Source organism: Callithrix jacchus, chromosome 6 (genome assembly GCF_049354715.1).
Source record: "Callithrix jacchus isolate 240 chromosome 6, calJac240_pri, whole genome shotgun sequence".
Lineage (NCBI taxonomy): Eukaryota > Metazoa > Chordata > Mammalia > Primates > Cebidae > Callithrix > Callithrix jacchus.
The window spans coordinates 40,317,051-40,340,450 of NC_133507.1; the positions used below are offsets into that span (position 1 = coordinate 40,317,051).

General features: G+C 33.8%; 1 protein-coding gene across 50 annotated transcripts in view; it reads right to left on the reverse strand.

The window, feature by feature from the left end:
- The window catches only part of GULP1 (GULP PTB domain containing engulfment adaptor 1), a 320,614-nt gene that overhangs the window by 36,771 nt on the left and 260,443 nt on the right, over positions 1–23,400 (reverse strand). For all 50 annotated transcript variants that reach the window (XM_078327170.1, XM_078327149.1, XM_078327134.1 and 47 more), the window contains 2 exons: positions 21,809–21,907; positions 9,540–9,677 (listed from right to left, as the gene is read on the reverse strand). In XM_078327170.1, the coding sequence (XP_078183296.1) occupies positions 9,540–9,677; positions 21,809–21,907 (237 nt within the window). The remainder of the gene's footprint in view (positions 1–9,539; positions 9,678–21,808; positions 21,908–23,400) is intronic.

A 23,400-nucleotide genomic window follows, 5' to 3' on the forward strand; every position in this document is an offset into this window, starting at 1 on the left:
TCTCTTCCACCAGATACCTAAATCATCTCTCTCAAGTTCAAAGTTCCACAAATCTCTAGAGCAGGGACAAAATGCCACCAGTATCTTTGCTAAAAGATAACAAGAGTCACCTCTGCTCCAATTCCCAATAAGTTCCTCATCTCCATCTGAGACCACCTCAATCTGCACCTTATTGTCCATCTTGCTTGCAGGCTTTTGGTCAAAACTATTCAACGAGTCTCCAGAATGTTCTAAACTTTCCCATATTTCCCTGTCTTCTTCTGAGCCCTCCAAACTGTTCCAACCTCTGCCAGTTCCAAAGCTGCTTCTAAATTTTGGGGTATTTTTTCAGTAATGCCAATTTGTACTGGTATCCATTTACTGTATTAGACTGTTTTCACACAGCTGATAAAGACATAACCTGAGACTGGGAAGAAAAAGAGGCATAATTGGACTTACACTTCCCCATGGCTGAGGAGGCCTCAGAATCATGACAGGAGGCCAAAGGCACTTCTTACATGGTGGCAGCAAGAGAAAATGAGAAAGATGTAAACGCGGAAACCCCTGATGAAACCATCATATCTCATGAGACTTATTCACTACCATGAGAATAGTATGGAGGAAAGTGCCCCATGATTCAAATTATCTCCCACTGGGTCATCATGCCCACAACATATGGGGATTATGAGAGTACAATTCAAAATGAGATTTAGGTCGGTACACAGAGCCAAACCAAAACACTGGCCATGTGGTAGAAAAGAAGATCTCATTTACAGGGGAGGAATTCAAGCAGGCTGTAGAAATTTTCATAAGTGAAAAGGATCCAAGTGCTAACAGCCAAGACATGGGGGAAAGGCCTTGAAGTAATTTTGAGACTTTTGTGGCATACCCTCCCATTTTAGGATCAAAGGCCTACAAGGGAAGAATGGTTTCATGGGCCAGTCCCAGGGCCCCTCTACCCTGTGCAGCCTCACGACAGTACTCTCTGCTTCACAGCCACTCCAGCGCCAACCATGGCTTAAAGAGACCCAGGTACAGCTCAGGTCACTGCTTCAGAAGGTGCATGTTACAAACTTTGGCAGTTTCCATTTGGTATTACGCCTGCAGATACACAGAATGTAAATGTTGAGGCTTGCTGCAAGATTGGAGTCCTCATGGAGAACCTCTACTCCATGGGTAGTGAAGAGGGGAAATGTGGAATTAGACACCCCACACAGACTCCCCACTGGGGGACTGCCTAGTGGAGCTGTGAGAAAATGGACATCATCTTCCAGACCCCAGAATGGTGGATCCACTGAGAGCTTGCACCCTGTAACTGGAAAGCCACAAGTACTCAACACCAGCACATGAGAATAGCCATTAGGGTTGTATCCTGCAAAGCCATGGGGACAGAGTTGCCAAAGGCCTTGGGAGCCCACCTCTCATACCAATGTGTCCTGGATATGGGGCATGGAGTCAAAGAAGATTCTTTAGGACCTTTAAGACTGCCCTGCTGGATTTTAGGCTTGTATGAGGCCTGTATCCCCTTTCTTTTGGCCAGTTTCTCCCTTTTAGAATGGGAATGTTTACCCAGTACATGTACCTTCATTGTATCTTGGAATTAATTAACTTTCTTTTGATTGCGCAGGTTCATAAGTCTCAGATGAGATTTTAGAATGATGAAATGAGTTAAGACTTTGGGGACTGTCAGAAAGGCATGATTGGGAAATATACAAATACATGAAAATTAAACAACATGCTCCTGGATGACCACTGGGTTGACAAAGAAATTGAAATGGAAATTTTAAAAATTATTGAAAAAAATGGAAATGGAAACCTAAAATAAAACCTGTGAGATACAGTAAAAAGAGTGCTAAGAGGAAAATTTATAGCAATAAATTCCTGTACCAAAAATGGAGAAAGGTAGCACATTAACAACAATACACCTTAAGGAACTAGAAAAGTAAGAAAGAAGCAACCCAAAATTAACATTATCAAATAGATTAAAAAGATCAGAGTTGAACTAAATGAAACAGAGACTAAAAATACATACACAAGATCAAGGAAACAGAAAATGGGTTCTTTGAAATTATAAATAAAATTGAGAAATCATTAAGTAAGCTAACCAAGAAGAGAGAAGTTCCAAATAAACTAAATTGTAATGAAAAAGAAAATATAGAACCTGGTAACCACAGAAATACAAAAGATCATCAAAGACTATTAAAAACAACTATGTGCTGACAAACTGAACAATCTGAACAATCTAGAGTAAATGGGTAAATTCCTAGAAATAACCTATCAAAAGTGAATCTATAAGAAATAGAAAATGTGGACAGGCCAAGATGAGTAGCAATACTGAATCAGTAATAAAAAACTGACTCAACAAAAAAAGCCCGGGACTGGATGAATTTACAACCAAATTCTACCAAATATATAAAGAACTAATACCAATCCAAACCTATTCCAAAACATTGAAGAACAGGATTCTCCTTAACTCATTCTAGAAGGTCAAGATATCCTTGATAACAAAACCAGATAAGGATACAACAACAACAAAAACAAAACTACTGCTTAATATTCCCTACAAACATAGACACAAAATCCTCAACAAAGCACTAGCTAACTCAGTCCAAGAGCACACAAAAATATAATACATCATAACTGAGTGGGATTTATACCAGAGATGTGTGGATGGTTCAGCAAATCAATAAAGGTGATAACTCAAATTAATGGAATGACAGACAGAAAAATCATCTCAATAGACACAGAAAAAAATTTGAGAAAGTTTAACAGCCCTTCATGATAAAAAATATCTCAAAAAACTAGGCACAGAAGAAACACCCCATGAAATAACAAACCCACAACTACTGTCATACTGAAGCAGGAAATGTTGAAAGTCTTTCGTCTGAGAACTGGAACAAGACAAGAATGCCCACCTTCATGACTCCTATTCAGCACAATTCTGGACGTTCACCCAGGGCAATCAAACATAAGAAAGAACTAAAAGGCATTCAAATTGGAAAAGAGGAAATCAAATTATCCCTGTTTGCTGATATGATCTCATATCTAGAAAAACCTAATTGCTCCATAAAAAGCCCTTAGACTTGATAAATGAATTTAGTAAGATGGAAGATACAGAATTAATGTACAAAAATCAGGAGCATTTCTATACACCAATGATCTAGCTGAGAAGGAAATAAATGCAATCTCATTTACAATAGTGCTATATATATATACACATATATGCACACACATGTATATAAATAGAATTAAACACATATATGTATATATACATATATAGAAATAAATATATATATGAATAAATTTATCAATGAGGTAAAAGATCTCTGTAAGGAGGGCTATAGAACACTAATAAAGGAAATAGCTGATGACACAAACAAATAGAAAAACATCCTATGTTCATGGATTGAAAGAAATAATATCATTTAAATGACTCTATCATTCAAAGCAACCTGCAGATTCAATGCAACGTCTATAAAATACTGACATCATTCATCACAGAATAAGATAAGCTTAAAGCAATCTTGAGCAAAAAGAACCAATCTGGGGCATCACAATACCTGACTTCAATATATACTACAAGATAATAGTAACCAAAGCAGTATGGTATTGGTATAAAAACAGACACACAGACTAATGGAATAGAATAAAGGACTCAGAAATCAAAACACATTTTTACAGTCAACTGAACTTTGACAAAGCCAAAAAGAATTTACACTGGAGAAAGAACATCCTCTTCAATTAATGGTGCTAGGAAAATTGAATAGCCGCATGGATAATGAAACTGGAACCCATCTCTCACCATATACAAAAATTAACTCAAAGTGGCTTAAAGACTTAAATGTAATACCTGGAACTGTAAAAAACATTAAAAGAAAATTTAGGGAAAACTCTACTGAATATTGGGCTAGGCAGAGAATTTATGACTAAGATCTCAAAAAGCACTGGCAACAAAAACAAAAATAGACAAATGGTACTTAATTACATTAAAAAGCATCTACACAGAAAAAGAAATAATCAACAGAATGAAGAGACAACCTTTTGAATGGGGGAAAATATTTTCAGATTATTCATCTGACTGAGAACTAACTTCCAGAATATACAAGGAACTCAAACAACTTAGGGGGAAAAACGTTCCCATTAAAAAATAATGGGAAAGAACATGAGTAAACACTTCCCACAAAAAGACACATTTAGCCAACAAGTATATTTAAAAACTCTCAATACCATAATCATCACGGAATGCAAATCAAAACCACAATGTTATCATCTTACCCCAGTCAGAATGGCTATTATTAAAAAGACAAAAGATAACAGAGGTAGGTGAGGATGTGGATAATGACAAATTTTTATGCACTCTTGGTGAAAATGTAAACTACTAAATCAACTAAGCAAAACAGTATGGAGATTTCAAAACAAAAACTGAAAATATACTTATCATTTTATCCAGCAACTCCACTATTTGGTATCCACCCAAAGGAAAATAAATCACTATATAAAAGGGATTCCTGCACTCACATGTTTATTTCAGCACTATTCACAATAGCAAACATATGGAATCAACCTAAATGCCCACCAATGGTTGAATGGATGAAGAAAATGTGGTGTATATTACACAATGAAATATTATTTGATCATAAAAAGTAATGATACCATGTCATTTGTAGCAACGTGGATGGAACTGGAGGTCATTATCTAAACTGAAATAAGGTACAAAAAGACAAATATTGCATGTTCTTATTCACATCTGGAAGCTAAAGTACTTGATCACATGGCGGTAGAGAGTAGAAAGACCAATAACAGAGCTGGAGAAGAATGAGTGGGGAGGGGACGATGAAGAGAAGTGGGCTAATAGGTACAAATATAACAGTTATAGAGGAGAAATACATTCAATATTTGATAGTACAGTAACATGACTATAGTTAATAAAGATGTATTGTACTCAGGTGATGGCCTCCCTACATGCCTTGACTTGATCACTATGCATTATATCCGTGTAAGAAAGTTTCACATTTATCTCATACTCAAAATTTATTTTGTAGTCTAGGGTGTGACTAAATTTGGTACATGTTTCTCAAGCACTTGAAAATAATGGACATTCTGTTGTTGCTGTTCTCTGTAACTGCTCATTAGATCCCAGTGGTTGAGGATGTTATTATTGTATATCCTTGATGACTTTCTAGTTATTCTATAAATTTTGGGGAAAGTGCCAGTAAACTTTCTGACTATATTGTGTATTTGTCTATTTAGACTTTTAGTGCTTTCTGTTTTCGTTTCTCATTCTGCAGCTCCAATTTTTGCGAATACTCAGTCAGGATTACCATATCTTCTTGGGGGCTGTTCCCTTTTATCACTATATGCCCCCTTCTAACTCTGGTAATTTTCTTTGTGCTGATGTCTGCTTTATCTAATGTAAACATATATACTACTGCTTTCGTTGAATGATGCTTGCATTAAAAAAATCTTCTCATTCTTTCATTTTCAGCCTGCCTCTATTATCTATATATAATGTTTTCAGTAAAGTTCTAGTAGACAGTATGTATCTGAATTATGTTTTGTAACCCACCCTAACAACATATTTTAATTGATGTAGTTAGACCATTTACATTTAATGTGATGTTTGATATGTTAGGGCTTAAGTACATTATTTAGTCTTCTTTTCTGTTACTTATCTTTTTCCTTTCTGTTTTCCTTTCATTGCATTTCTATGACTTTTAAAATGAGAACATTTTAATTTCTCTATAGTGTTTTTAAGTGTATCTCATTACATAACATGTCAGTGGTTGTCTTAGGATTTACATTTTACCTATATAACTTATCAGTTACCTAGTGCTATTATTTTTCCAGTCCATGTGAGGTGTAGAAACCTTACCTCCCTTTACATCCTCTTACCTTTCCTAGTTTAATATAATTGTCTTATATATTTCATATGTCCATATACATATATAGTCATATTTAAAATCACATCAGAAAGTATTTTTTTCTTTTACCATCAACATAATTCAGAAAGACTGAAGATTTACTCATATGTTTGCTAATTTTGTTCTTTTTTCCTTCCTTATGCTCCAAGTCCCCTTTTTGTACTGTCTTCTTTCTGTTTAGAGAACTTCCTTTAGCCATTCATTTAGGATGTCTAGTAGTGGCAAACTATCTTAATTTTTATTCATCTAATAATTTTTAAATATTTCTTTCAAATTTCTGAATAATATGTTTATGGATACAGGATTGCTTGAAAGTTTTTTTTTTTTCAATACTCAAAAAGTATTATGCTACTTCCTTCTTGCCTTCATGGTTTATGATGAGAAATACACTGCCATTCACATTCTCTGCTCATCTCTTGTTGCTTTCAAGATTTTTCTTTCGTCTTTAATTTTCACAGGTTGAATATGATGTGTCTTGATGTGAAGTTATTTGGATTAATCCTGTTTGGAAGTCAGTCAATATTTTAAATCTATAGGTTGTTGTCTTTTGCCAAGTGGGGAAAGTTTTCAACTAATATTCTTTGAGTGTTTTTTAAGGGTGCTTATTTCTCTTTTTCTAGCACTCAGATGACACACGTATGTTAGATATTTTTTATGGCCCCACAGTCAATGAGGTTCTGTTTTGGCTTTGTTTTTGTTTGTTTATTGAGTTTACAATCTTTGTGTTGATCAGATTGAGCATTTCCTATCTGTCAGTCTTTCAGGTCACTGATTTTTTTTCCTCTATTCTCTCTATTCTGCTGTTGAGCCCATACATTTATGTTTTTATGTGATTATTTTATTTTTCAGTATTCTTTATATCTTCCATTTCTTTGCTTAGATTTTGTGTTTCACTGAGAAGGCTTTCTTACTTTCTCATCTGTTTCATGTGTGTTTGTAACTGTTCATTTTACTATGTTATATGATGACTGTTCTAAAATCTTTGTCCCTTAATTCTAATATCTCTGACATCTATGTGTTGGTAATTACTGACTGTCGTTTCTTTTTTAGTTTAAGAAACCTATTTCTTAGTATGAAGAGTAATTTTAATTTTATAAAATACTGGATATCATTTAAATTTTCTGCTTTATGTGGCTTCATCTGATGCAATTCCAGTAGGAGAGTGAGGGTGGAAATGCGCTATCTCTTTATTGCCTGGTAATTATAGAGATTCAGCATTCTAATTTGGCATGGTTGAATGTTCTGACTCCTCATATGGGCCTCACTGCCACCATGGAAGAAGGAGGACTATTAATACAACATGATACTGTTAATAAAGTAGTGAATTCCAGTCATCTGCCATACTAAGGTGTCATCTTTCAAATTCTCAACAATTTCAAAGAAATACTAAAAAGAAAAAATACAATTAACAGATAGAGTAAAGGCCTCAATAAGAGCAGCAGATGAACTCTAGAGGAGGCCACAGTTATGGGAGTAATATAACAAGATGAGATAACTGTAGCAATGGGAATTAAGAGTCTTAGATTTTAGTCCTGATTCTACTTACTTCTTAGTTTTGTAACTTTGAGAAACTCACTTCAACATCTCTGGTCTTGGTTTTTTAAAATAGGAGGAGAGTTGTATAAGATAGGCTATAACTTATTTCCCATTTTAGCACTCTATGATAAACTATTTAAAATGATAATTACATGAGATGGCATATCAAAATTTCTACATATATGTAACATCAGTTTTGTTAAATGTAGTCATCATTATAATTAACACTGATAAGAGTTAATAGTGAAGATAATGCAGGTATAATAAAATTCTGAGGAAACATGTCCCTTTTCAGCTCATAGTGGTGTTATTAACATAGTTGGAGAGAATCTGGCAATTTTTGAGTCAAGACTTCCTCTACCTGCAGCAGAATCACTTGGTATACTTGATAAATGTAGATTTCCCGAGTTCCAGCGCCAATTGATAAGAACTTTTAAAAGGCACCCCTTATAATTTTTATGCACATTAATTATTGTGAATCTGTGCTTAGGCTTCAAGAAATTAGTTTCAATATTTGAGAGAAAATAGAGCTGATATGCTTTTAGGCTGGCAAGCTTATATTTTAAATATTCATTTAGCAAATTTGGATGGGGTCAAAGAATATAAAACAAGTGGCACAAATCTATAAGAAGGCTAATATTTATAATGAACTCTGACTCTGAAACATTTCAGGACCTCAAGGAAATGTATTTCTATGGGTAAGGCAGGAAAGAAGAATAACTTAGTTCACTGCTTGGTGTAGGTGGTAAAAGATTATTATCAATTATGTATAGAAGATATTCAACAAATATCTACTTTAATCTCAATCATAGAGAAAAGAATCTGCAAGCAATCATGGTTAAAAGCACTTGAAATATATAAATATTATTTATTAATTCAACAGAAGTTCATATAAAATAAAATTCAAAACCAATTTGAACTATATAAAATGTCTAATTGTGCACAAAATATTGTCTTATATTGGTAAGTATCTTTTTCTGATGAAATGTTCCATAATGTTCACTAAATTCACAAAAGGTATTATGATGTCTAGTAGTTTAGCACATTAGCTTTCCTTTCTAGAGAACTACAGTTTTAAAAATAAAAATAATAACTAGCTCTATTTTTGGTAAATTTTCAAGATGGTCATTTTATTTATTTATTTATTTATTTATTTTTATAAGATGGGGTTTCACCATGTTGGTCAGGCTGGTCTTGAACTCCCAACCTCAGGTGATACACCTGCCTTGGCCTCCAAAGTGCTTTGATTACAGGCATGAGCCACCATGCCAGGCCAACATGGTCATTTTCTTAAGGAATGTTTCATTGAGCATTTGTACATAGGAGTCATATGAACAAATAAAAAGGTATTTCTTCTTAAGAGGCTCAATATTAAGACTAGGTAAATGAATGACATAAAAGTGATAACAATATTAGCTTTCTGCTATTTTTGACAGCAGAAAAATTAGCAAATAGATAATTGTTTTATTTTCTTTCTAAATCAATAACATTGTTGAGGTTACAAGTTTTTTCTTCATTGCAACCATTAATGGGGTTTCCTTAAGATTACAGATGATTAAAGAACTGCTGCCATAGAGTTTCATACAAACAATTCCATTAACTTTCAGTACATTAAGATTTTTATATAATGAACATAAGAAAGTAAATTTTCAATGTATTGGAAAATTTTTTTAAGGAGCCATACATATTGTATTTCCTAGAGTTAAGAATATTTATTTTTATAAAATCCATCAGATTCTGCAGGTGTGGGGGAAACACACTTTTGCTCACCATTCTTCTTTGTATTATGTGCATAATACTAAATCATATTTAAGATTAAAATTATAAAATAGATTAAATTATTGTAAAATAAAATAAATGCATAACATAAGCTGGCATGACAGTCTAATAAAAGAAATTTACATGTAAGTTTATGCTCATGAACATGAGAACTTAATTAAGGATGAAATCCTGAAGCATATTCTCATGACAAAATAAATCTATTAGTACAGCTAAGTATTTACAGAACTTATTCATTTTCAAATACTTTACTAATTCCAAAAACAAGACAATTCCTGGCTTCTAAAACAGAACAGACCACCCTAAAACATCTGGCATACTTACACACTTTTCACTGTCAAATACATAGCACAAATGTTTATTTGACTCAGAATCTTTGCATATGAAAGTGAATATCCTCTTATCAGTTTTATCATCTGCACAAAAAGATATTCTATGAAGCTGGCAATTGTGTTGAACTTCCTGTGAACACAGATGAAAATAAACATAGTTGATGAGATTCTTTTTTTTTCATATTCTGAATTACTCATTTGTGTTAATAATATATGACTTTAGAGGTAGAACAATCATCTGTCAATCTTTAATTTTATAATTATGAACAGCCCAAACTAAAACAAAGACATAACGGATACATATAGACCTCCCAATTCAGGATTAATCTAAGATATACATTTCAATACTGCTTAGAAAAACAAAACATAGTACAAATTGATCAAAGGTTCATGGCCTATCTGAGCTACAATGGCTGCTGAGACATCATATACCTAAACTTTACCTGTTAACAGAAGAGAACAATGAGTCCCAGAAAGAACAAGATGCCTCCACAATTTTACAGAATTACCAGAACTCTTTTAAACCAGGGTAATTCTCACTTTTATCTCACTGCTATTTACTAGCATTATAATTTAGAACACAGCTTTATCTGCATACAATTTCACGTGAAACACACTATCTTTCATCCTTAATAATATTATTACATTTTGTTTTACATAATTTTGTTTACTCATACATTCTTGAACCTCTTATGTCTATGAAGCTCATCCTTAGAATTACTGTGGTATTTTTCATGAAGCGGTACATGAATCGTATACATATCCAGTCTCCAAATCACTGAGTCAAATCTGCTCATCAGAAGACAAATACTGCAACCAGATAGATACAGTTGCAGCATATATTTACACACCCACATTAAAATATATAACTTACAAAAAATAGCAGGTGTATACAACCTTAAAATAAAAATACTTATATAAAATAAATGTGTTTCTAAAATTACTATTATTTAGTAAAAGGATGAAGCATTTGACACCCTTTATATTCATTAAGATCATCCATATTAATTATTCATTCTTCATCATCTTCCAAAACATGTTGGAGTTAGAAAAGAAATTCAATGTTTTTGATTATAACAAGTAGAAAAATCAACGATTCCCTTTTATATTGTAGTCATAAACATATTCCTAAGATACATTATAACACTGTAAATATCATTCAGAAACTCAGTTCACTAACATAATATTGAGTGGGTGTTTTGAAAGATTGGAAATGGAAGCCACTACACTTTCATCCAAGGAAGGCTGGCTGAATATCCCCCAGAAAGCTTTATTTTAGGTTGTAACTAGAAGAGTTTCTCAAAAGTGGCTTCAGACAACCTGTTGCACAAATACCTGGGGGGCTTGCTATAAAAATTTTCACCGTTTTTACCTCAGTTTAATCAAAATCTCAAAGTTTTTGATCAAGATAAGAATCACTGGTATCATGAAGACACTTAACCTTCTCAGTTCAGAGTGTGATATGTCAACTTGCTAAGATTTGTTCTATTACCCTGATTTACATAACTGCTCAGCAGACCGAAAATAAATACATAAAATACAATATACAAAAAATATGCTAAGGAAACTGTCTACAGCAATGCATTATTTCCCTGCATACAAACTAAATGGTAAGTCATGACATAATTGCTTGGTAGGTGTGAAAATTAAAATGAGGCAGTATATCGTGTGATTGTAATGCTTGTTAGTATTACTAGATAGCCTAATTCATCTGTTTAAAAGCAGGGAGAACCAATTCTAAGAAGAGGTGCTTGATTTACTTAGCTTTTGATGGGGGCATCTTTCCTTTCTTATGTGTAGAGCATCGAAGGACAGTCACCATATTTGTTTGAGACTATCTTCTTTCTATATTTTGCCTATTAGAACAGCTTCCTTTCTTACTGACCTTTTTTTTTTAATGACAATATAGTCATTTAAATAACAGCCGTCTGCTACATTATGGCCCCAAAATACTGATAGGATGTCTACACCAGCTTACTAATTGTAAAACCATGTTTATGATAAATAAAGAGAAAATATTATTACTATACACTATAGGAAAAATTCGTTTTTCCACAGATGGGAGAAATTATGAGTAACATGCAAAACACAACATTTACTTAGCTGGTACTGAAATCTACATAGTCTCTCATTTACTTATCCAACCAGTATAATCACAGGAAGTTTTTGGTTATGATCAGCGATGAATCATCCAAATCTCTGTTCGGATTAGCAAAGGTGTCTTCCTAAAACAGTCTTGGGAGATGAAACCTGCCTGTAATTTTATTATTTTTATCAGTTTTTTTATTATTATTGTGACAGATCATTATGAATTTGAAATGTAGCAATAATTTTTTGTAATGATAAAGAGACCCAGGAACACAATAATCATCATAAAAAACACATAGGCTTTAATATTAATGATATTTTATTGGAGTTGAAACAAAAAAAATCAGTAGATTATTTTATCCCCAATTGATCTATCTACACCACCTGTTTCTAGCACACTATACTCCTCATTTGGAGGACAAGCGAGAAAAGCAGAAAGGGAAAGGACACAGAAAGAAAGATATGGGAGCCAATTGTTATTGAGATTGCATTTATCTCATTTTCATTTTTCACTTTCATTCATCTAAGTAAAAAAGAAAAATAAAGAGTCTATTCTGTATAAAGACAGTCTATTAGTTAATACATTTAAAAGTTCTGTCTTATTCATGTATGTTTAACTGTAAATCAATTTATTTTAGAAGTATCACATTTAATTTTTTTTCTAAATATCAACATACATCTAAAATGAAATATGGATTTGTTTCTGTTTCACTTATGTATGTGTCCTTGAAGAGTAGCTCCTAAATGCATGTCTGTGAATGTCTATGATTAGGTTGTATCCAAGAACTGAGGACTGTCTCTCTCTCTCTCTCACCACACACACACACACACACACACACACACACACACACACACACAGAGAGAGAGAGAGAGAGAGAGAGAGAGCAATTGGCATTCTTAGAAATGTCTTGGGGACACTGGTGCTCAGCAGAGCTTATAAATCCCTTTTTCAGATTTCCCACATTTTTAATGCATGCAAGAAATGGTACTTTATATGTATGGTACATAGTCATATACTCTGTATTCATATGTAACAGGGTAAATAGTTGTTCTATAGTAATATACAATATAATTAAATACATAAAACATCTCAAGGATTTTAAAACTCCAAGATTACTCTCCATGTTTGGTAGGAATTCAAATAGGGATGCTTCTTTTCCATTAAGAGTTTTAAAAACTCACTTCTGGGAAGAGAATTCAAGCTCTTAAAAATTAGCTATTAAGGCTAAATGCATACCTCAGAAATTTAGAAAGATCACCAGTTATCAATCTAATATCACAGCTAGAGGAATTAGAAGAACACAAATCAATTAACCCCAAAGCTAGCAGAATAAATAACTAAAATCTGAGTGGAATGAATGAAACTGAGATTTTTAAAAACCCATAAAAACAATAAACAAACCCAAAAGTTGGTTCTTTTTAAAGATCGACAAGATCACTAGTCCACTAGCTACATAAACAAAGACAAAAAGGGAGAAGAGCTAAATAAGTACAATGAGAAATAACAAAGGGGCCAGGCATGGTGGCTCATGCCTGGAATCCCAACATTTTGGCAGGCTGAGGACGGTGGTTTCACCCAAGGTCAGGAGCTCAAGACAAGCCTGGCAAACATGATAAAACCCTGTCTCTACTAAAAATAACAAAAATTAGCTGGGCATGATGGCATGTGCCTGTAATCCTAGCTACTCGAGAGGCTGAGGCAGGAGAATCTCTTGAACTTGGGAGGAGGAAGTTGCAGTGAGCCGAGATCTTGCCATTGCACTCCAGCCTGAGCACTGCAGTGAGACTCTATCTTAAAACAAAACATAACAACAACAACAACAACAAAGGTGACATTACAGCTGATCCCTCAGAGACTATTGCAAACACCTTGAAGCTCACAAACTAGAAAATCTAGAGGAAATTGATAAATTCCTAGAAACACATAACCTTCCAGCATTGAATCAGCAAGAAATTGAAATCCTGAACAGAACAATATCAAATTCTGAAATCAAATGAATAGTAACAAATTTACCAACCAAACCAAGCCCCAGAGTAGATGGACTCAGAGCCAAATTCTACTAGACCAGCAAAGAAGTGTGGGTACCAATTCTACTGTAACTATTCCCAAGAAATCTGAGGTGGAGGAACTTCTCTCTAACTCATTCAATGAATCCAGCATTATTCTGATACCAAAAACATGGGAAAGACACAGTGAAAAAAAAAAAAACTATAGGCCAATATTCCAGATGCACATAGATGCAAAAATTCTCAACAGTATACTTGTAAGCTGAATTCCACAATACATTAAAAAAATAATTAACCACAATCAAGAAGCCTTCATTCCTGGAATGTGAGGTTAGTTCAACTTATGCAAATCAATAAATACAATTCAGCATAAAAACAGAATTAAGAACAAAAACCATATGATTATATCAACAGAAGTAAATAAAGCCTTCAAAAAAATCCAGCATTCCTTCATGTTAAAATCCCTGTGCAAACTAGCCATTAAAGGAACATACTTCAAAATAGTAACAATCATCTATGACAAACACACAGCCAACTTCATACTGAACCAGTAAAAGCTGGAACATTCCCCTTGAGAACTGAAACCAGACAAGGATGCTCACTCTCACCACTCCTATTCCACACAATACTCAAAGTCCTAGCCAGAGAAATTAGGCAATAAGAAAAAAGAGAAGACTTCAAAATAGTAAAATAAGAAGTCAAGTCATTTCTCTTAACTAAACATATGATTCTATATCTAGAAGATCCTAAGGATTCCACCAAGAGGCTCCAGCAACTGATAGTCAACAACTGCAGTAAAATTTCAAGATATAAAATCAATGTACAAAAATCAGTAGTATTTCTGTATACCAGTAACATTAAAGCTAAGAGACAAATCAAGACTGCAACATCATTTACAATAGTCAACAAAAAAATTAAAACCTGGCAATACATCTAACCAAGGAAGTGAAAGATTTCTACAAGAAGAACTGCAAAACACTGCTGAAAAAAATCAAAATGACAGAAACAAATGGAAAAATATTCCATGCTCATGAATTGGAAGAATTAATACTATTACAATAACCATATTGCCCAAACAATCTACAGATTCAATGCTGTTTCTGTCAAATGATTAATGTTATTTTTCAGGGAATTAGAATTTTAAAAAATTCTAAACTGCATATGAAACCAAAAAGAGGTTGAATAGCCAGAACAGCTTTAACCAAAAAGAACAAAACTGGAGGCATCACAATACCTGACTTCAGACTGTACTATAAGGCTATATAACCCAAACAGCATGGTACTGGTACAAAAACAGACACATAGACAAATGGCAAAGAACAGAGAATTCAGAAATAAAGCCACACATCTACAGCCATCTGATCTTTGACAAGGTCAACAAAAATAAACCGTGGGGAAAGGACCCCCTATTCGACAAATGGTGCTGGGATAGCTAGCTAGCCATAGGCAGAGGAACAAAACTGGATCCCTACCTTTTACCATGTGTAGAAATTAACTCAAGATGGATAAATAATGTAGTACCTCAAACTATAAAAATCCTAGAAGAAAATAATGTAAATGCCCTTCTTGACATCAGCTTTGGCAAGGAATTTTTGTCTAAGTTCCCAAAAGCAATTGTAACAAAAACAAAAGTAGACAAGTAGAACCTAATTAAAGACCTTCCACACAGCAGAAGAAATTATCGAACAGAGTAAACAGACACCTTAACTGAATGAGAGAAAATATTTGCAAGCTATGCATCCAAATAAATATCTTATACCCTGATCTATAATAAACTTAAACAATTAAACAAGCAAAAAACAAATAACCCTATTAAAAAGTGGGCAAAAGAACAGACACTTCTCTAGAGAAGACAAACAAGCAGGCAGCAAACATGAAACAATGCTCTGCATCACTTACCATGAAAGAAATTCATATCAAAACCACAATGAGATACAGTCTCACACCAATCAGAATAGCTATTATTAAAAAGTCAAAAACAACATACTGGTGAGGGTATGATAAAAAGGGAATGCTTAGACACTACTGGTGCGAATACAGTTTAGTTCAGCTGCTGTGGAGAGAAGTTTGGAGATTTCCCAAGGATCTTAAAACAGTCACCGTTTTCCAGCAACCCTGTTGCTGGGTATATATACGTGTCATATATCCAAAAAAAGACACATGTTTCTACCAAAAAGACACATATACTCACATATTCATTGCAACACTATTCATAATGACAAAGACATGAAATCAACCAAGGTGCCCATCAACAGTAGACTGGACAAAGAAAATGTGGTACATATGTATCACAGAATACTATGCATCCACAAAAAGAGCAAAATTATGTCCTTTGCAGCAAATGGATACTGCTAGAGGCCATTATCCTAAATGAATTAATGCAGAAACATAAAAACAAATACTGCATATTCTCACTTATAAATGAGAAACACTGGGTTCTTGTGGACATAATAACGGCAATAACACACACTGGAGACTTATAGAGGGATGACAAAAGAGAATGTTAAGGGTTGAAAAACTATTGGGTACTGTGCTCACTATCTGGGTGATGGAATCAGTCACATCCCAAACCTCAGCATGATGCAATATACCCAGGTAACAAATCTGCACATGTAACTCTTGAATCTAAAATGAAAACTGAAATTACTAAAAAACAAACAAAAAGAGCAGAAATAACATAAAAAATAGAAATTAATTTTGAATATTAACTAGTAATTTACTATTATGAATTTAAATATTAAATAATTATTTTAATATTAAATAGTTTAATGTTACCAATTTAATATTAATTCATATTAATTAATTATTAAATGTTAAAGTCTTGATAGGAAATTGAGATTTGTGGACAGGAAAGAAAAGCATTGGCTTTATTAATTTTGATAAGGCAATATAGGATAATGAAGTCTACTGGCTAATCTTGTTGATTTTAAGCCCACCTCACTGATAATTTGTAAAGGAGGCTTAGGTTGGGTGAAGCATGGAGATTTGAAATTAAAAGCTTAAGAAATAGAATCATATAATTGATAGGTTGTCATCTGATAAACTTATTGGGAGACACCTGAATATATGATTTTCCAACAATAAAAACAGTAGGTGGGAATCATCTACTTTCTTACTACTTTTCCCTTTATTTTATTTTTTTTTTTTGTCACCAAACAGCCTGTTTTAAACTTTTATTTTAGATTCAGGGAGTGCATACTTAGGTTTGTTACCAGGGTATACTGCATGATGCTGAGGTTTTGGATACATATAATCTCATCACTGAGGTACTAAGCATAGTATGTAATAGTTTGTTTTTAAACACATGTCCCCTCCCTTCTTCTCCTTCTGGTAGCCCTCATAATCCACTGTTGCATCATTATGTCCATGAGTACCCAATGTAAGTACCCACTTATAACTAAGAGCATATGGTATATGGTTTTCTGTTTCTGCATTAATTCATTTAGGATAACGGCCTCCAGATGCATCCATGTTGCTGCAAAAGGACATGATTTCATTATTTTCTATGACTGCACAGTGTTCCAATGACGTATGTGTACCATATTTTCTTTATCCAATCACCATTGAGAGGCATCTAGGTTGATTCCATATGCTATTTTGAAAACTGCTGCAAAGAAAATGAGAGTGTATGCCTTTTTGATGTAAATATTTGTTTTTTTTTTTTTGATATATACCAAGAACATACATCCAGTAATAGGGTTACTGGAAAATGGGAACTGTTTTAAGGTATTTGAGAAATCAACCACTCGCCACAGTGGTTGAACTAATTTACATCCCCCTCAAAAATGTATACTCATTCCCTTTTCACAAATTCACCAGCATCTGTTATTTTTTTAACTTTTTAATAACAGTTACTCTGTATGGTGATGGTTGTATCTCATTGTGGTTTTGATTTTAATTTCTTTGATTAGTGGTATGGAACACTTTTTTCATGTTTGATGGCTGCTTGTTTTTCTTTTGAGAAGGATCTGTTCCTGTTTTCTGCCCACTTTTTAATAGGGTTATTATCATTTTTTGCTTGTTCAATTGTTTAAGTTCCCTATAACTTTTGGATATTAGATGTTTGTTAAATGTATAGTTTGCCAATATTTTCTTCCATTCTGTAGGGTGTCTGTTTATTCTGTTGATAGTTTCTTTTGCTGTGCAGACGCTCTCACTTGTCAACTTTTGTTTTTGTTGCAATTGCTTTTGAAGACGTAGTCATCAATTCTTTCCCAAGGCCAATGTCCAGAATGGTGTTTCCTAGGTTTTCTTCCAGGATTCTTATACTTTAAAGTCTTATGTTTAAATATTTAATCCATCTTGAGTTAATTTTTGTATATGGTTGAAGGTAAGATCCAGTTTCAATCTCCTGCATGTGGCTAGCCAGCTATCCCAGCACCAATTATTGAATAATCATTTCCCCATTTGTTATTTTTGTTGACTTTGTGAAAAATCAGACAGCTGTAGGTGTGCAGGTTTAATCCCATAGGCTTCTCTATTCTGTACTATTGCTGTACCACAGACTTTTTCTAAGCCCAGCTTAATTTTTGACTCTATTCACTTTGGTTTTTCCTCACTCTACAGTATCACATGCTATTTAAAAAAAAGTTTGGTATTTCTATCTTTCTATTTACAAATATTTAAAGTTATTGAAAAAAAAATTATCCTTAGTCCAGGTAAATAACCAGTGATCAGGAGAGCAGGAATAAGAAGCAACCTAACAAACCATAAGTTATTGGTCAATTGCAGTTCATAAAGGGAGATTTCTTCAAGTGGTCAGGAAGCCAAGGAAGAAAAAGCAAATAGATATGATAGCCTAACTTGTTGATTAAGTCTTGAAAAGAGCTTTTCACATATCTTTCTTTTCCTTTTTCTTTTTCTTCTTTTTTTGAGACAGATTCTCACACCATCGCCCAGACTGGAGTGCAGTGGCCCAATCTTGGCTCACTACAACCTCTACCTCCTGGGTTCAAGTGGTTATCCTGTCTCAGTCTCCCGAGTAGCTGGGATTACAGGTGTCTGCTACCATGCCCAGCTATTTTTTTTTTTTTTTTGTATTTTTAGTAGAGACGGGGTTCCACCATGTTGGCCAGGCTAGTTTTGAACTCCTTGACCTCGTGATTCACCAGCCTTGGACTCCCAAAGTGCTGGGATTACAGGCATAAGCCACCACACCCAGCCAATTCACATATCTTTCATTGGAATAAATAGTTTCATTTAAAAAATCAGATGAAATCATGCAGGAAATAACAGAAAAAGTTGCAATGCATACCCATATACACTTAACCTAGCCAAGTGGTAACAAGGTGCCATATTTGGATCATTACATGATCCATTGTTGTCTCTCTTTACACACACATATACCCTATAAACATAGGTGGTAGCCATCTTGTAGTGGTAGTTAGTGGTAGTTATCTTAGCGTTTTAATCAATTCGCATTTTATGCATTTCTAATGACATGCCATTATTAACTTACGAATTCTAAACCCAAGTAAGTTTTCTCTACATACTCCATTTAATCGTATTTGTATTTGGTAAATATTTAAACATGATTATCAACTAATAAAAAATTTGAAGCATTCCATATGTTCAGTAACAAAAGAATGATTTAGTAAATTATGATACATAAATGTGGTGAAATTTTTAGAGTTTAGAATACACCATAGGTAGACTCAAATAAAAAATAAGAAGAACATATGAGAATGACACATAAAGTATATTATCAGCTTTACAAATTTCAATGTGTGCTGTGACAAGCCCCAAACCATCAGATAAGAAATTGAAAATAAGAATACTTAATTACACATACACACACAAACATGTTCACACATTGCAAAACAGCTACCTAATTTATATGGTTTAGAAAAAAACTTTCAACATAAGCATGGCTCCACAAATACCCTATTCTGGCTGCACATTTGCCACTATGTATCTTCTAATTTTGAAAAGAAGATACAGTAATAGGATTATTTTTCTTTTTCATGACATGTAAGACTACATTTGGTCGCTACATTTTGATTGCATGGTCTTTCTGAAATTTATTGCTTCCTTGGGCTCTTGTTCTTTTTGTAACTGCTAACTGCCTGATGAATTTATCTCATTCATACCTTGCTTTCAATTGCCTTGTTTCCTAGCAAACTGCGTATATCCCATTTTATGCTTGAATCAACTCTCTACTATCTTTTCACCATTTGACTTCTGTTTTAGCCACCTCAGCAGTAGTTATTTTAGAATTGTCGTAACTAAATTTGTTTGTTATTGAATATTGAGGGTGAATAATAGAGAAATTTAGACAGGATAATTGTGAGAAGACTTAAATTCATGTCTTGAAAGTCTGAAGGAAAGCCATTTTTTTTAATATGGAAAGTTGAAGGTATGCCATTGATCTGAATTAATTTGTCAATATGTATGCTAGTGTTAGATGAATGCTTTGACAGTACATATTTATAAAATAGAGTTAAATATTAATTTTTCCAAATGGACTAATATAGTCTTATCAAAATTACTAAATAATAACTCTGAGGCATTGTGAATAAAGTACTGTTTTTGTTTACTAGGCCTGAAATAACAAAATACTACAGACTAGGTGGCTTATTCAACAGAAATTTATTTTCTCATAGTTCTGCAGGTTAGTAGTCCAAGATCAAGATGTTGGTAGGTTTAGTATCTCTGGAATCTTTCACTTTGTCTTGAAAATTGCTGCCTTCACTCTGTGTCTTCATGTGGGCCTTACTCTGTGTGTACATATCTCTGGTGTCTCTTCCTCTTTTCGTAAGGATACCAGTCATACTGGATGACGGCCCTACCCTTAAGGTGTCATTTAACCTGAATTACCTCTTTGAAGGCCTCATCTTCAAATGTAGTTACATTAGGGGTTAGGGCATCAACATAGGACTTTTGGAAGGAAACACTTTAGTTCAAAACAAGTACATGTTAATTAATTTGAATCCAGAACAGATTATATTTTATTTGCTTTGAAGGGTCTGAGGCCCTTAAACACAAGAAACTTAAGTTTACACTGTGTTATGGGCTGAATTGTATTCCCTCAAATTCACATGCTGAAGCTCTAATCCCCAGCACCTCAGAATGAGACTGCAGTTAGAGGGCTAAATTAAATAAGATTGAGGCCATTCACCTGGGTTGTCTCTGTACTTTGAGTTCCTAAATAACGAACTGCAACCTGACTAGTATGTAACTAAGCTGAACACTAATTTAGAAGTATAATACACAGCTAAGTTTCAGCCAATTACAGGTAGCCAGCTCATCATACCATGTCCATAGAAGGTAGATGCCTTGCCGTAGCCAATCAGGTGAGTCATCACTTTGATTTCTGTGTTTAGCCTATAAAAAGCTCCATGTTCATTGCTGCTGGGCAAAGCTTTCTGAACAACTTCTGGTTTCGAGTGCTGCCTGATTCATGAATCGTTATCTGTTCAAATAAACTCTGACAAATTTAACTAGTCCAGTTTTTCTTTGAACAGGAGAAAAGACCTTTAAAAAGGTAATTAAGTTACAATGGGGCTGTGAGTATGATTCCTATCCAATTTGATGGATGTCCTTACTGGACATACAAAGAGACACCAGATAAGTGTGTGCACAGGTAGATGACCATATGAACAGGCAGCAAGAGGGCAGCCCTCTGCAAGCTAAGGAGAAAGGCCACACAGGAAACCAACCCTGCTGGCATCTTGATCTTAGAACTCCAGCCTCCACAACTGTGAAAAAATAATTTCTGCTGTTGAAGCTACCAGTGTGTGGTATTTTGTAATGGTCACCCTAGAAAACTAATACACACTGATTACATCTACAGGAATAAAAGTCAATGCAGAATATTTTAACAAGCAACACACAGCTTTTATCTTCTTTCACACTCAGTGAACCACACTGTATGCATCTCTTTCACAACTCCTGAGAAAAACATTCCCAAATACAAGCCCAAACACCATTAAATACACTTAGTATAAATTATTAATATTATATCCCAAACAAGCTGAAGAACAGATCACTTAGAATAAAATTCCAAAAATTGTTTTCGCTTCTAAAAATCCTATAGTTTCAAATTGTCCTTGACTCAGAACTAAACAGTTCAGGGTTGCAAAAAATTATAAATATTTGTGAAAATAGTAATATAATTGCAATTAATTAAAGGTTAGAATGTCTCTAGCATTCAAAAATAAGCCTTACCTTTGTTTTGGGTTCTAGAATTTTTACTCCATAAATTGATATTTGCAACTCCACTTTAGGAATTTTCTGGCCTTCAGATTTCTTGATATGTCTTGCAAACTGCAAATGGAAAATGATTCACAAAACTAAAATTCTATTTCTATAAATAATGAACACAAATAAATATACATTTGGAGTCCATATTCAATTTCAGACTTTAAGTGAATGTTTGCCAATCATCAAGCATTTTATAAAAATAGTCTCAAAATATTTAAAAATCATAGCAATCAGCTAGTATAATTCACATTGATTTTTACAAGCTTTTTAAATTATGATTTTAATGCATTTCTTTCATGGTATTTACAAAAATGTATTCATACCAGACAATTGAGAAAACTCAAAATACTTTGTGGGAAGATATGCAGAGATCAGTTTGTTTTTCTGTGAGTCTTTTGTTTTTATTATCTTCAGAGAATTTGCAGTTCATCAGCTATTAAATAAGCCCTCTTTGCCATTTCCAGATATTTACCTAGTTTGGAACACTATTCTATCCAACCACATCAGTAAACAAAAAGAAGCTGATTACCATATCCAAACTGAAGCGAAAAACTGAAGTAATTATCACAGCTAAAAGACTCAGATATAGAACTAGACTCAGTCTAGAACTATAAATATTATGAGTATCTTGAAAGCACAACTTTTTTCAAAACTTTTGTAGTAGTATGTATCTTACTTTCTCATTGAGTTAGTAGGTATATGTAAATGCTTGTTCAGTTCTGTTCTAGAATCAAAAAGAAAATCAGAATACTCATGTGCTTAGCAGATGGAGTGTCTGTCTCTCTCCTAGCATTGCTTAACTTAGTGGGGGGAAATTTCAGGAGCCCAGTTAAACTTGAATGTTAAACAATTAATATTATTTTTAAAAACTTTAATTTTAAAATATAGGCACAAACACAACATATATATATATATATATATATATATATACACTATTTAGCATACATATATCCTATGCAATATTTAGAACATACTTATACTAAAAAATATTTGTATGAAATCAAAGGTTACTGGGCATCTTGATTTTATTTGGCAATTTTACTCTCCCCCTACATTCCTTCTTTCCTCTGCAACCACCCCAACCATCCAACTTTTTAAGAAAGGAAAGAAAACTAATAGAAGAAAGAATTTCTCGCCCCTCTTCTAGGGCTTCAAAAAGTTATTTCCTAGTGTACCTTTTTTTCTCTAAGGATACAGATCATCCTAACTTGACTCGAAATTGATGACATGTCATGCAAGACAGCATTTCAGTCCTCTTGTATGTCATAGTTACTTGCACTGTGTATTTCATTGTAATTTAGGGCAGATGTGAATACACACGGTATAGCTCCATCCTGGAGCACAGAGTGATTTGAAGTCTGTTTCTCTTTTCATGGCTTTGCACAGCCACAGAGAATACTGTAATAAATACATATATGAATGCCTTTAAGTGTCTGCCTTCCTATCCCAAGGGGTACCGTTTGTTTTGTTCCATTTTGAGTGGTATAAATTTTCAACTTGCTGTCTGTCTTGCTCTGTGAACTTGGATTGCTATTTTTGGTATATAGCAGTCTTAT